The following is an 11,729-nucleotide window of genomic DNA, read 5'->3' as shown; positions in this document are numbered from 1 at the left end:
TCTGTGAGCTTTCCTTACCTGTGAAATAGAGGTGACGCCTGCACTGCCTGCTTCACAGATTTTGTGAGAACAGGTGCAATCACATATGCTGAAGGACTTGTAAAAGCCTTAAAACCAAATGAAACGTATTCTTATGCACCACATAATCTTCAGGGCTTGCAGCTTCACTAAATAATTTCAGGTTTGCCACTGCATTAGAAAACGAAGTGCCACATGTAAAGTTTTACTGCTGCAGGCAGAGCTGAGAATTAGAGAGATCTTCTACCTCTTCTGTGTCACACCACTGCCCCAGGGAAAAGGCAATAGTGGGATCAAGAGCATCTGTTTAGGAGGATCTATCAAAGGCCCACTGTTCCTGCCATCAGGGAGATTCCTTGGAGCCTATTACTAAAACAAGGGGAGAAGGGCCCCACTGTCTTAAATCACCGTGAAAATCAGCAAAACCAGAAACGACACACACGCACTAGACCTTCCTTCCCCTTGGGCCCCTCGATTTATGCTTAAAGTCAAGACTAGTTGACAGCATTTCACTTCCCCTTTGACAAGACAAACCCAATGAAACCATGTAATTTAAAGGCTTTTTATTAGGAACCAGGGGAATGAGCTGCTTATCCCTCTATAACAGTCTAGAGCAGGACATCAGGCCCAGGGTGGAGAGGTTGTCAAAGGTGCTGTGGTGTTCTGCTGCACTTGCTTAGGGCCTGGAAGGAAAGGTCGTGGCAATGGAAGTTGGCAGGAACTGGTATTTGCCAAAACACCAATGGCCTGGGGAGAGCCCTCTACCTTCCTTCCAACTCCACTCAAGGCTGGAGAATGCCAGGAGACAGAGTGTGGCTGGAGTGGGCAGGGTGCAGCAGTGCTGTCTGAACCCCTGGTTTCATTCAGTGCTACTTCGCTTGCCTGCCCTCCACTCTTCTTGCCGTTTAGTGATTAGGCATTTGAAGAACTCATACACAGACCACGCTATGGCTGTGGAGGGGATCTGGTAAATTACTCTAGCCTGTACCCCTCGGAAGTAGGCAGTCACCCCACCTACTTGGTATACCGTCCTGAAGGCACTAGCCATGCCTGTAATATGTCCTGTGAAGTTTGAGTTCAAAGCCAGTGATTCCTGGGTGTTGAGCAGTGTTTTGCAAACGTCCAGTGGGGTTGTAACAGCGGCAGCTACAGCTCCTGCACAGGCTCCGGAGAGGACGTGGGAGCTGGGGTTGTATCGTCTCTGGGGGTTAAAGTGCTCCTGCAGGAATTCGTAGGTCATGAAGTGAATGGCTTGGAAGGGAACGTTCATGGTTAGCTGGGTGGTGTAGCTGCGGTAAAAGGCCCCGGCGCCTTCATTCTGCCACACTGCCCGGACACAGTCCGTCACGCGGTGGTACGGTGAGTTGTACATCTGCATTCTCTGCTTGACCACTGGTAGTGCCATCAATGAGAAGGAAGAAATGGCAATAGCAACCAACCGGTGAGCAATGTCCAGATTCACAGTCCCACGTCAGCGGATCAGCCAATGCAAGAGAGAGGAAAAGAGTGAGTGAGCTGTCAGTTATCCTGGTAAGTTAAGGTTTCCCTTATTTGAGAGGAGGGGATCGGATAGGGTTGGTAAAGAGACAAAAAACAATGGACCCATTTCTGGTAAGATTTCTTTAAAACCAGCCAAATAATACATGAGATATATTATGGTTCGGAGACTCCAGGTTTCCTTGAAGTAAGTGCCTATCTATCGATATATCATTATCTTACCTTCTAACAACTTCTGAAACGAGAAATGACTCAGTGGCAGTGAACATAATAATGAACAGAAAGCCCTAACAATCCCAATGCTCAGATACTAAGAGCACCTAACTATTACGACATGAGGTTCCACCCTCCCTACAGGAGAGGAGGAAATGCTACCAAAAAGAAAACAAAATTCTTAGCCAAGAAGAGTGTGCCTTTAGTTTCCAAATATTCCCTACTTCCTCAAGTAGATGACACAGTGTGAGCTCCGCAGACCTTCACCTTAGCTTTAGCCCTTTCCACACCATGGCCTTGCCCAGACAGGCAAAAAATGAATGTAGAAACATGGCGACTGTGCTATCCCTTCATATTTCTTGCATACCTCATTCTCCAACTAAAATGCCAAGATCCACGCCACAACGCAGGGACTGAGTTCTATAATTTAACCTTTCATTCCTGTCTCAACTATCTTCATTCCCAAATGGCAGTATTTTCAAGTGTCAAAATCCATCTTCACATCTTTGTAGAAAAGTGAAATACTCTGCTAATATTTCAGATGAGATCAAAGGGGACTTCCAAGAAGCCCCAGGCCAGGTAGAGCCATATCTTTCTCAGGGAAGCCCCAAAGATGAATAAAATCTCAATGAACACGCTTCGTGTCGGAAGGGCTCCTAAGTACCTACAACATGAAGGGAGCGCCCTCTAGTGGTGAGACAAGGCAAGACGGCAGGATTTCCCACCAAAATTGATGGGGTGCTTGCTCCTCAGCTTTCTTCTGCAAACCAGAAAGCAAAAGCCCAAAAATGCAGGTGCAGCTGCCCACAGAGGGAAAGGTTGAGGAATCATTACCTTCAGCTGGATTCATGGCTGCATCATGAAGTAATGTTGCCACACACCCGGCCGCACCTGCAAAGGAGAAAACAACTGCCACATGTAAGGCCTGGAGAGGGCTACTGATTCACTGAGGCCCCAGAGTGAAGAGAAGTGGCTGTGCTAACCCTCAGTGGGGAGACGGAATGGTAAGACCAGTTCAAAAGATGGGAAGCTGCTGCTCCTAAACTCCTGTTCCAAGAAATGAAGGTATTTGTCCCCACCAACTTAGTTAAGGTCAATATACATTCCACATCTAAGATATTAAGGCCAGGAAGGGTAAAAAAAACCAGCCCAAATATCACCAATAAAAATGGTTCTGAGAATAAATGCAGTTCATGCCCCAACAGGAAGCAGATACTGCTGCCAAGGGATGCCAGGACATCAACTTTCTCCAATGCATGGAGAACATGAGGCAGGTGGTCAGATCTTCACAGAATTTCACCTTCTATCCTGCTGCCCGTCTCTAATCCTAACATCTGTCCCTCTAGACCTTTCCTTGGGTTCTGATCCACCATCTTCCTCACCCTCTCCTCTCCACACGCAATTGGGTTTCCAGACAATCCTCAATCTCCAGGCTCTTATCCCTTCCCTTCCTTCCACACAACTTCCAACCCTCTGGTTTCTCCATACAGAAGTCCCTTGGTCCCACTTCCATGCACTTGTTGAGGTCATATCCTCAGTGACACCAACTGCCTGTGGTCAGTTGGGATCCTGAAAAGGTGAGGCGAAGAGCCGGGGCTCCATTAGTGTCTTCCTTGGGCGCTGGGTCACCTCTGATCCTGCCCTGAGGAGCAGGACACCACCCGATTATTGAGACATACAACGGGGGTAGGTCAGGGTGTCTCCACATTACCAGGGCATAGAAGTTGATGCCAGGGAGAAGATGAGAAGAAAGTCAAGCTGGTAGGTAAGGGAGGATATTGTAACCCTTTGTTGAGGTGTCCCAAAGGAGGGGTGGGGTTGAAGCGGCCTGTTGTCTGAGGTCATCAGCTTTGGAAGTCCCTCCCCTATAATCTGGCCTACCCCAGCCCAAAGCTTCAGCTCCAAACCATGCTGAGACTGGAAAGCACTGACAGCAGCAAAGCCCAAAGAGTTGGGAAAGTGGGGGAACCAGCACAGGAAGGCTCAATACCATTGGCAATATGGCTATTGCCCCCAGGGTGGATTACATCACTCAATGTCTTTTTTAACTTTTCGTAGCAGGCAAAATAGAGGGCGTGGGCAGGCCCTGCGCCTGTCGCTGTGATGTTCAGCCCCCGCATGGGCCTCCACAGGCCCTCTGTTCTTATAATCCTCCAGAGGGCCTCCAACACATTGCGATAGCGGGCTGCTGGGTCAGGCTGTAGGCTCTGCATCCGGGTCTGAAATTACAGAAAGGAGAAAAGCAATGTCAGTGATGCCAACTTCTTGCTCCGCCTCAACACTCAGGCTTTGGGCACTGGGCAGACCTTCTTCGTGGAATCAGGCCAGGGTACATCCAGTTTTACTTCCTTCCAAATCTGTATCCAATCTTTCTAAGCCTTGGACCTTTTTCTAGTCATTTATGACTCTAAGAATGGACTACCATTATTTTCCACGAGAATATCACCCTTTAGTTAAGTGTCCTTAAACTCCAAAATGACCCACAGCCCCAGCAACAAATATCAAGCCTATGTTTCAGAAGTTGCTTTTGTGCTTTAAATCTCAGGCTAAGAATTCTTTACAAATGGATTCTAAAATATTTGCTGTCTACAACATACTGCATGCATTTCTGAAGGCTGATTTTGGGCCTGCTTTCTGTCCAAACACTGCACTGACTAATGAGATGATGGCTCATCCTTTGACATAACTTTGATGATAATCTGACTTTTACACGCTTTCTGGAATTGGCAGATGGGTCTGTAAGATAGTCTTGGCAGAAGTAGCGTTCCGAATAGATGCTGCTCTCATTTTGTGGGAAAGAAAGTGCACCCTGAAACTATGGAGGTGGAACCAACCTCGTCTCTAAAACTGAAAGAGCTTCCAGATTTCTAATCTAAGTGGACCAAATCCCAAAATTGGCAACAGTGAATAAAATCAGTCTCTGTGCAATATAATCCTTGGAATCTCTAGAGGATTCAATGATTGGAACTAAAGTGTATGGTACTTTTTTTTTTTAATGTCTGTTACATGTAATACCATAGATGAACCTCACAAGCATAATATTATTAATAAATTAAATAAGTCAGACACAAGAGTTTATACTGTATGATTCCATCTATATGAGTCTGTCAATGTAAGAAATGTCCAAATCTGTAGAGAATTCTTATAATGAGTTTGTTTGCACCAACCTGACAACCTACGCTGGGGAGCAAGATCTCAAATGCCCCCAGTAGATACTTTGTATGATATTCCTGGACAAACTTTTACTGAAATTTGGGAAATTATTCTTAGTTGAAACCCTTCCCCAAATCACAGACCTTCTCTGAAGGGTGTCTCCCAATGAAGATCTCTTGTCTATTGATCCATTTCAAGGTTAAGGTAACACGGGGACTAAAACCATTAATATAAAACCAATATCCAGTGTTTGGAACGCAGTAGGTACTCAAGATGTGTTTGTTTAATGAATACATGAAAGAATGAATGGATCTTAGCTGTACCTGCACCAGGTCAGAAAGTATAAATTGGCCATTAGTGAGCCAATAAGGGTAACTGAAGCCCAAATACAGTTTAAATTCTTCATTCCAATCACTGATTCAGTCTGCATCTAAAAGCTTGAACCTTCCTGTTGGCCATCTGGAACCCGAAAGGAATGCCTTTTCTCAAGAGCATGGAGAAAAGAAACTAACCGCATTAACAGAAAACCAGATTAACAGGTCCAAGTTAGGTACAAGCAATCCACATTCCTCTGTATTATTTTCTCCTCCTTGCTACCAACAAAGAACTGGAAGCTTAAAAGCATAATTGCTGGAAGTTTAATAAGTAATACACAGTATCACTTATCACAATTTGACACATTCTCTTCCACTTCTCAAAAAACAAACTCATAAATGTCCAATAAAGGGTGTGCTTACATCATGCAGGGGAGTATAAAATACATCAGGTGACAGAGACTACAGGTCTTTACTGGCTATGGCTACTAATAGATAAACTGGGCCTGGTGGCTTAAAAATTATGTTTTCATAGGTTTCTTTGAAACTGATCTTGAATAGGGAATGTTCAGAAATTGCATTGCTTTGCATGTTTAGGCAACCAGTCTTGAAAGGTCTGGCCTCAGAGGCCTGCAACACTTCATCCACAAGAGAAACCTGGACTGCGGGTAAATTACTCTGACATTTTACACACGTCTAAATCTGACTCACAACTATAACTCAATGAAAATACACCCTTATGGAGAGGACCAGGCATCAGCTATGCCAAATATAAAAATGAATATGACTCCCCTAATTTGTGGGCCAATAAATCTACCTTTGGGGCAGACGAAATCTCTAAGAATTTATCAATAGCCTTCAACATAAAAAAAATTCCACTGCCTGGCTTTGACGAAAAGCCAAATGGAGGAATAGGGGGATACGTGGTTCTAGTCAAAGACAAGCCACATTTGAGTTAGAAAGCCCGAATGTAAGCCCCAGCTTTGCTAGATGTGTGGTCTTGGGTATGTCATGTAACTTCTCTGAGCGTCAATAATTATCACTTATAGCATAAAACTAAGTAAGAATGGCTGGCTTATAGGGCTGTCGTGTGAATTGAAAGAGTTAAGGCATGTAAAAGCCTTTGGTAATTTATGAGGTGATAGAAATAAGCTTTTTATTGTATTCAAATATGATTCTCATGTCTTAGAGTTTACAGATCATGGCATTGTTGTCTTTTGTATAAGTCATTTCACAAATATGCGTGGGCATCTAACTGGTCCTTAACCACTAATAAATTAGGTTTAATTTGTATTGTCTTTTTTTTCATTTTCAAGTTTCTCTGTGGCTATAATGATTTATATGTCCAGCTATTAATCTGAAGGTCATATTTAGGAACACACACCATTGTGAAATTCTGTGGCTTGCTTGGTTCTGGAAATCTGCTTTTGGGAGGCTGTATGGAAGGTTTGGGAGTCAGACTGCGTTCACATCATGACTCTACCTCTTCAACTACGTGACCTTGGACAAGTTATTTAACTTGCCTCCTTTTCTTCATCTGTAGAATAATTAAAATGGTGTCTACTTCATGAAGTGTCACAGATTAAATAAATAAATGAATATAAGGCACGTCAGAGAGTGCTTGGCAAACAAGAACCATTGTCATTTATTGAATGCTTATTATTATTATTAAATGCAAGAAAAGCAAATAAGCCCATGTTTCCATTTCCTAATCTTTCATTGGTGAATGTGTGACCATTTACATCAGGAATTTGGAAAAGATTACTTCCCTTTGCTCTTTCTTTCTTTATTATGTAAGTAAATTATTTGCTTCGCCACCAGGGCCCAAAAGCAGCACCTTGGTGACACATGGGTACTTTGCCAGATGATTTTGAGAAGAGTTCTGACTGCTTTCCGTTGCAGAGCCTCTCCCTATAGATAAAGTCAGGTGCTTGCCTCCAAGGCACAAAAAAGGGAAAGTGGGATTTGGAAGGGGGCGGGGTGGAGCTGTTAAACCTCCCTATATGACCATGGAAATAGCTGAATAACTATGGCCTAGCAAGGCTATACTGACTTCCCATGGTCCGTCCCAAGGATATTTCAAGTTGCCTTGACCCTGATAAGTGGCTAGGGGTACACAGGCTTGCCTGCCAAGAGGCAATGTCAGCTTTCATTTGCAAACACTGTAGTGGCCCTTGAGGCTCCAATACGGATACCTGCCTCTAGTCTTAGGGTACGATTGGGCTGCTTTTCCTCTCTCCCACCCATTTACGGTAAAGAGGAAGAAGAGCTGCCTAATAGGGAGATAAGTGTCTGGGGACAAGTGAACTGGGAAGGCTTTTCTGAAGAAAGAGATTTGTTTTACTTTCATGTCTGCACAAGTGTTTAACATACTGACATTAAACCTACTGGTCTCACCTAGTTATTCTCTTTAGTCATTTAAGTCCCAGCATTAATGACAAATAAAATGATTCTTCTAAAATAAGCTTTTGTGTTTTTGGAGACTCCTGAGCATTTTTTCCATCCAGATCAAAAAATTATTACTTTAATGCAGTGCATTGAGGCATGACTATATTGTATGACTAATTTTTTTTTTTTTAATTCCAAAGCTTATGTAAATGCGTAAGAATTGTTCTTCAAAACTTGGAAGGCTAGAAGTGACTTCCAGCAATGCTGTGGTTATGCAAAACATTTCTGGAACTCTTCTTCAGAAGTGTTCCCTCTGTGGGTTTAACAGCCTTAGGAGTTAATCAAAGCAAAATATCTCCTTGCTTTCTGGTCCCACTGTATCTTTGACCCAAACAAGTATTACCCATTTTGACTTCCCACCTTATTTGTCATATTTGATTCTAAATGGTCTCAGTTACTACAAAGTCAATTCCATCTTGTCAAGAACAAACAATTGCTCCCATTAAGGATATGCACCCAAGTATATATGCATTTTTAAGAGGAATCTGTAAACAGCAATAGCATTATGTAAATGCATGGAGCCAGGCGATGGCCTCCCAAGGTAATGGGACAACACTTAAATTGGTAAGTTATAGTAATATTTCTAAGTCAGTTACATCACATTGTATTTTTCAAGTCATTAAATAATTTTCATTGCGCTCCTTGATCTCGTTTTCATTTGATACCTATCCTGAAACATAGCACCCTAAACCCGCCTTTCTACTCACAGTCTAAGTATAGTGACGTTACTTTGCAGTTAGATCATATTAACTTTTGGATATATAGCATTAACAATTCACAGCCATTCAACATGACTCTTACATAAATGTCTCAATCTTTTCATTTGTAGTTACCCATTTTACATTTCAGTATTGTTAGAGCATTAACCATCTTCTTACTTCTCTCTGACAGATTTTACAGTTTATTTCTATTCCTCCCAATTGACAAGGGCATTTAAATTCTAATGTCCACTTTAGCCAAATGCATTTGCCACCCTTTCAATGGGTATGGCCCTTGTTAGGCGTTACCTTGCAATGTGCTAGAATACTCCTACCAACTCATCTTTCACAAAACTTAATAAGCACTTTCCCCATTTCCTCATCCACATTGCTAATGAAAATATTCAACAACACTGGAACCGGAGAGAAGCAGAAGAGACAGAGTTTGCATTTCCCAAGTTGATGCTCTCCTTTTGAATATATAACATATTCCTAATTAGAGGAGAAAACATACATCAAGCAGTTGACAAGATAGTTTGACTATACCCTTAACATGTAAAGGAGGCACCAGGCTTTGCCATTATATTTATTTCGAAAGACCCTCTTGAGTTTCTCACTCAATTTAGTCCTCACTTTCAATGGTTGGTACCTTAGCTCATGCACAATAAAAACTGTAAAGAATAATCTGTTCCCCTCTTCACCCAGCTTTCTTCAGAAGCACCTGACTTCTGTACCCACTGTAACTTCAGATGGCTAAAGAAATACACGATCAATTCCATCTCTCAATTGGGGTATGATGTGCTCCCTGTACATGCCCAATCCTAATCTCAGCTCAATTTTCATGTTCAGGAAATAGGTGGAGTGTCATGCTTGCTGCACAGAGAAATCGAAACCTTTTCCTGAACGCGGTCTTTCCCACATTACTTCCCGTCTGGCACTCTGAATTCTGACTGCAGAATGATTTCCCATCACTCATGGATTACATTAAGTAAATCTTTTATCTCGCTGAGATCCCAGATTCTGGTTCCTGCCCCGTCACTTTTAAGGGTAGACACAGCAAGGAGCTTGTACAAGCACTCGCCCAGAGAACATCTTAAGGCATTAAGGGTCTGATTCACGCCAGTTGGCTTCACCTCAATCAAGTTAGTAGCACTTACCTGTTCTCATCCCATCCCACCCTATTCCTGTTTAGTCCCAGCTGAGATCCAGGGCTTGGGCTGACAGATTTTCGTTCCAGAGTCCCGATTCATATCTCACTGACGGTTAGAAACGGGTCCTGGTTCCTGACTGGGATCAACTCCCAGCCCGGACCTTGCTTGCAGGGAGTATCGGTCGAATTGTGTGGTAGTGGCAGAAGCCAGGAAGGAACTCATGTCGGCTCCGGCTCTCGGCCGGGATCCTGGCTCCGGATTGGACCCAGGGATCCGGTCAGCCCCAGGTCGGGTTCGGAGCCGGTCCAAGTCTCACCTTGACGCAGTCGATGGGGTACATCACGCAGTGCTCCAGAATCCCTGCCACGGCGCCCGCCACCATGTGCGTGGTGACAGTGGATCCAGCCGGCAGAGCCTCGTAGTCCGGGCCGGAGTCCGGATCCTGCCGCACCGGGGGCCTGCAGGCCCCGGCCTCCCCGCCGCCGGCCCCCCGGCCCACGCCCCGCTGCAGCCACCCGTCCAGCAGCGCCGACTCCCCGGGGCTCCGCCCCGGCCCAGCCGCCGGACCCCCCGCCACACCGCCAGCACCCCGCCCCTCTAACTCCATCCACCCGGGCCAGCTGCGACGCCCACCCTCGCCGCCGCTGTCGCTGCCGCCCTCCGGCCCCGTCGCGTCTGCCTCAGGCGCGGCCCGGAGAGACCCCCGACCTCCGGCTCCCGCTTGGCCCCGCGGACACGCCCCCCAACCAGGCATTGGTGCTGCTGCCAAATTAGCCCTGCCCCTTTGGTTACGTAGGAAAAACAAGTCTGTGGTATTAGTGAAGCTGCCTGTCATTCCTCCGCCCCGCGGCGTTGCTACCGCTGAAATCCCACCCCTTCCCCTTTGATCTTGGAAGCTTCTTGTTTATTGGCCACTGATTGGTTGACATGTAAAAGTTAAGGCTGAACTTTGATAGACTCAACCACCCTTGATACTTTGACCGCAGCCATTGGCCCGCACCACGTCGGGATCGGATTGGCTACAGGAGGAGAGCGAAGCGCCCGGGGCGACAGAGGCTGGATTTGGGCCCGGGGCTGGCGCCCGTGGAGCTACGGGCGCTGCGGGTCGGATCGCCTGGTGGTGGGGGGGCGGTGCCAAGCCTCAAGGTCAAACCGCTGACTGCTGCCGTTAGGACCCGTGCTCAAGCGCCCGCCACAAATCCCAAAACGCGCTGGTCCCTAGCCCGAGAGTTGTGTTCCCGCGGGATCTCGGGCTGGCGTGAGGCGGAGCCGGCCTGAGCGGGGCATCCCCTGGAACGGCCCGCGGGTCTTGTTCGGGAACCTGTTGCGACACGCTGGCGGCGGGCCTTTAGACTCCTGTCTGGACTGTTGTCCCCCTGCCCCTCCCCTGGTCGCGCGCAAGCTGACTCCTAAGGGCCCAGTGTTCTTCAGGCCCCAGCATCCCGCACTGAGCTTGCACCCGAAGTCGCCCAGTAAACCGCGCAGTTGTTGAATGAATGAGTTCCTCGGGGTCCCGCTGTCAACGGGCCCTGCGCCAGGCCGCAAGCATGAAACAGGGAAGGAAGATGTCGAAATGGGCGGGATGATTCAGAGACGACAGGTGGAGAGGCCGGACTGGAGGCAGCTGCCCAAACACAGCAAGGAAAGTACGGCCACCATGGCGAAACTCGGACGTGCAGCTATTTCCTGAGCTGACGCCCGGATGTTCCCCACTGCCTGCTGATGATTGACTTTTGTGAAAAGACCGCTCTCTCCCAGTCGGGCCGGCCGGAGTCTGGGGCACTCACTGGTTAAAGAACAATGCCATAAATTCCCAGCCTTGAGCACCACCTTCTGGGCCATGACGTTGCACAGGACCTACGCAGGCTCGGTTGAGTAACACAGGCGCTTTCCTCACTCCAGTCAGCCCGGCATCTTCACTCTCTCTTCACTGGAGCGTGTTTGTACAAGCCTCTGCACTATTTCTAGCTGTCTTTAGTACCCATTTTACTGAGCTGATGATGCAATTGTGAAATTTTCCCTCTGTTTATAGCTTTTCCTTTGATAAGGAAGAGGTTTTCCTTTTTCGCTCTAAATCTTAACCCTTCTCAGGGCCTCTGTTTTCTTTTTAAAACTTTTTTTAAACTCACCTATTCTCTTCCTCTTCAGCAGTGGTTATTAACCTTTGGGTCTCAACCTTTTGGAAAATAATGAAACTACAAATCCTTGCCTTCAACCCCCACCTCCCACCTGCCATG

General features: G+C 46.2%; 1 protein-coding gene across 1 annotated transcript; it reads right to left on the bottom strand.

Moving 5' to 3' along the window:
* Positions 1–566: 566 nt before the first annotated feature.
* SLC25A28 (solute carrier family 25 member 28) lies at positions 567–10,119 on the bottom strand. The gene is made up of 4 exons (XM_019724867.3): positions 9,809–10,119; positions 3,719–3,947; positions 2,563–2,619; positions 567–1,410 (listed from the first exon to the last, which is right to left on the bottom strand). The coding sequence occupies exons 1-4, from the start codon at positions 10,097–10,099 to the stop codon at positions 878–880; spliced, it is 1,110 nt and encodes a 369-aa protein (XP_019580426.2). The 5' UTR covers positions 10,100–10,119; the 3' UTR covers positions 567–877.
* Positions 10,120–11,729: the final 1,610 nt, after the last annotated feature.

Source organism: Rhinolophus sinicus, chromosome 15 (assembly GCF_057876585.1).
Source record: "Rhinolophus sinicus isolate RSI-liver-muscle chromosome 15, RSI-T2T, whole genome shotgun sequence".
Lineage (NCBI taxonomy): Eukaryota > Metazoa > Chordata > Mammalia > Chiroptera > Rhinolophidae > Rhinolophus > Rhinolophus sinicus.
Note: the sequence above shows the minus strand (reverse complement) of the source record. Positions and strands in the feature narration are given on the sequence as shown.

Bases quoted from the DNA above. Each gene is read 5' to 3' on its own strand.
- SLC25A28 (XM_019724867.3), bottom strand. From the start codon at position 10,099: ATGGAGTTAGAGGGGCGGGGTGCTGGCGGTGTGGCGGGGGGTCCGGCG. The intron at 3,948-9,808 runs GTGAGACTTGGA...CTGTAATTTCAG, and splicing joins ACCCCATCGACTGCGTCAAG to ACCCGGATGCAGAGCCTACA. The intron at 1,411-2,562 runs GTAATGATTCCT...TGGCACTACCAG, and splicing joins AGCCATGAATCCAGCTGAAG to TGGTCAAGCAGAGAATGCAG.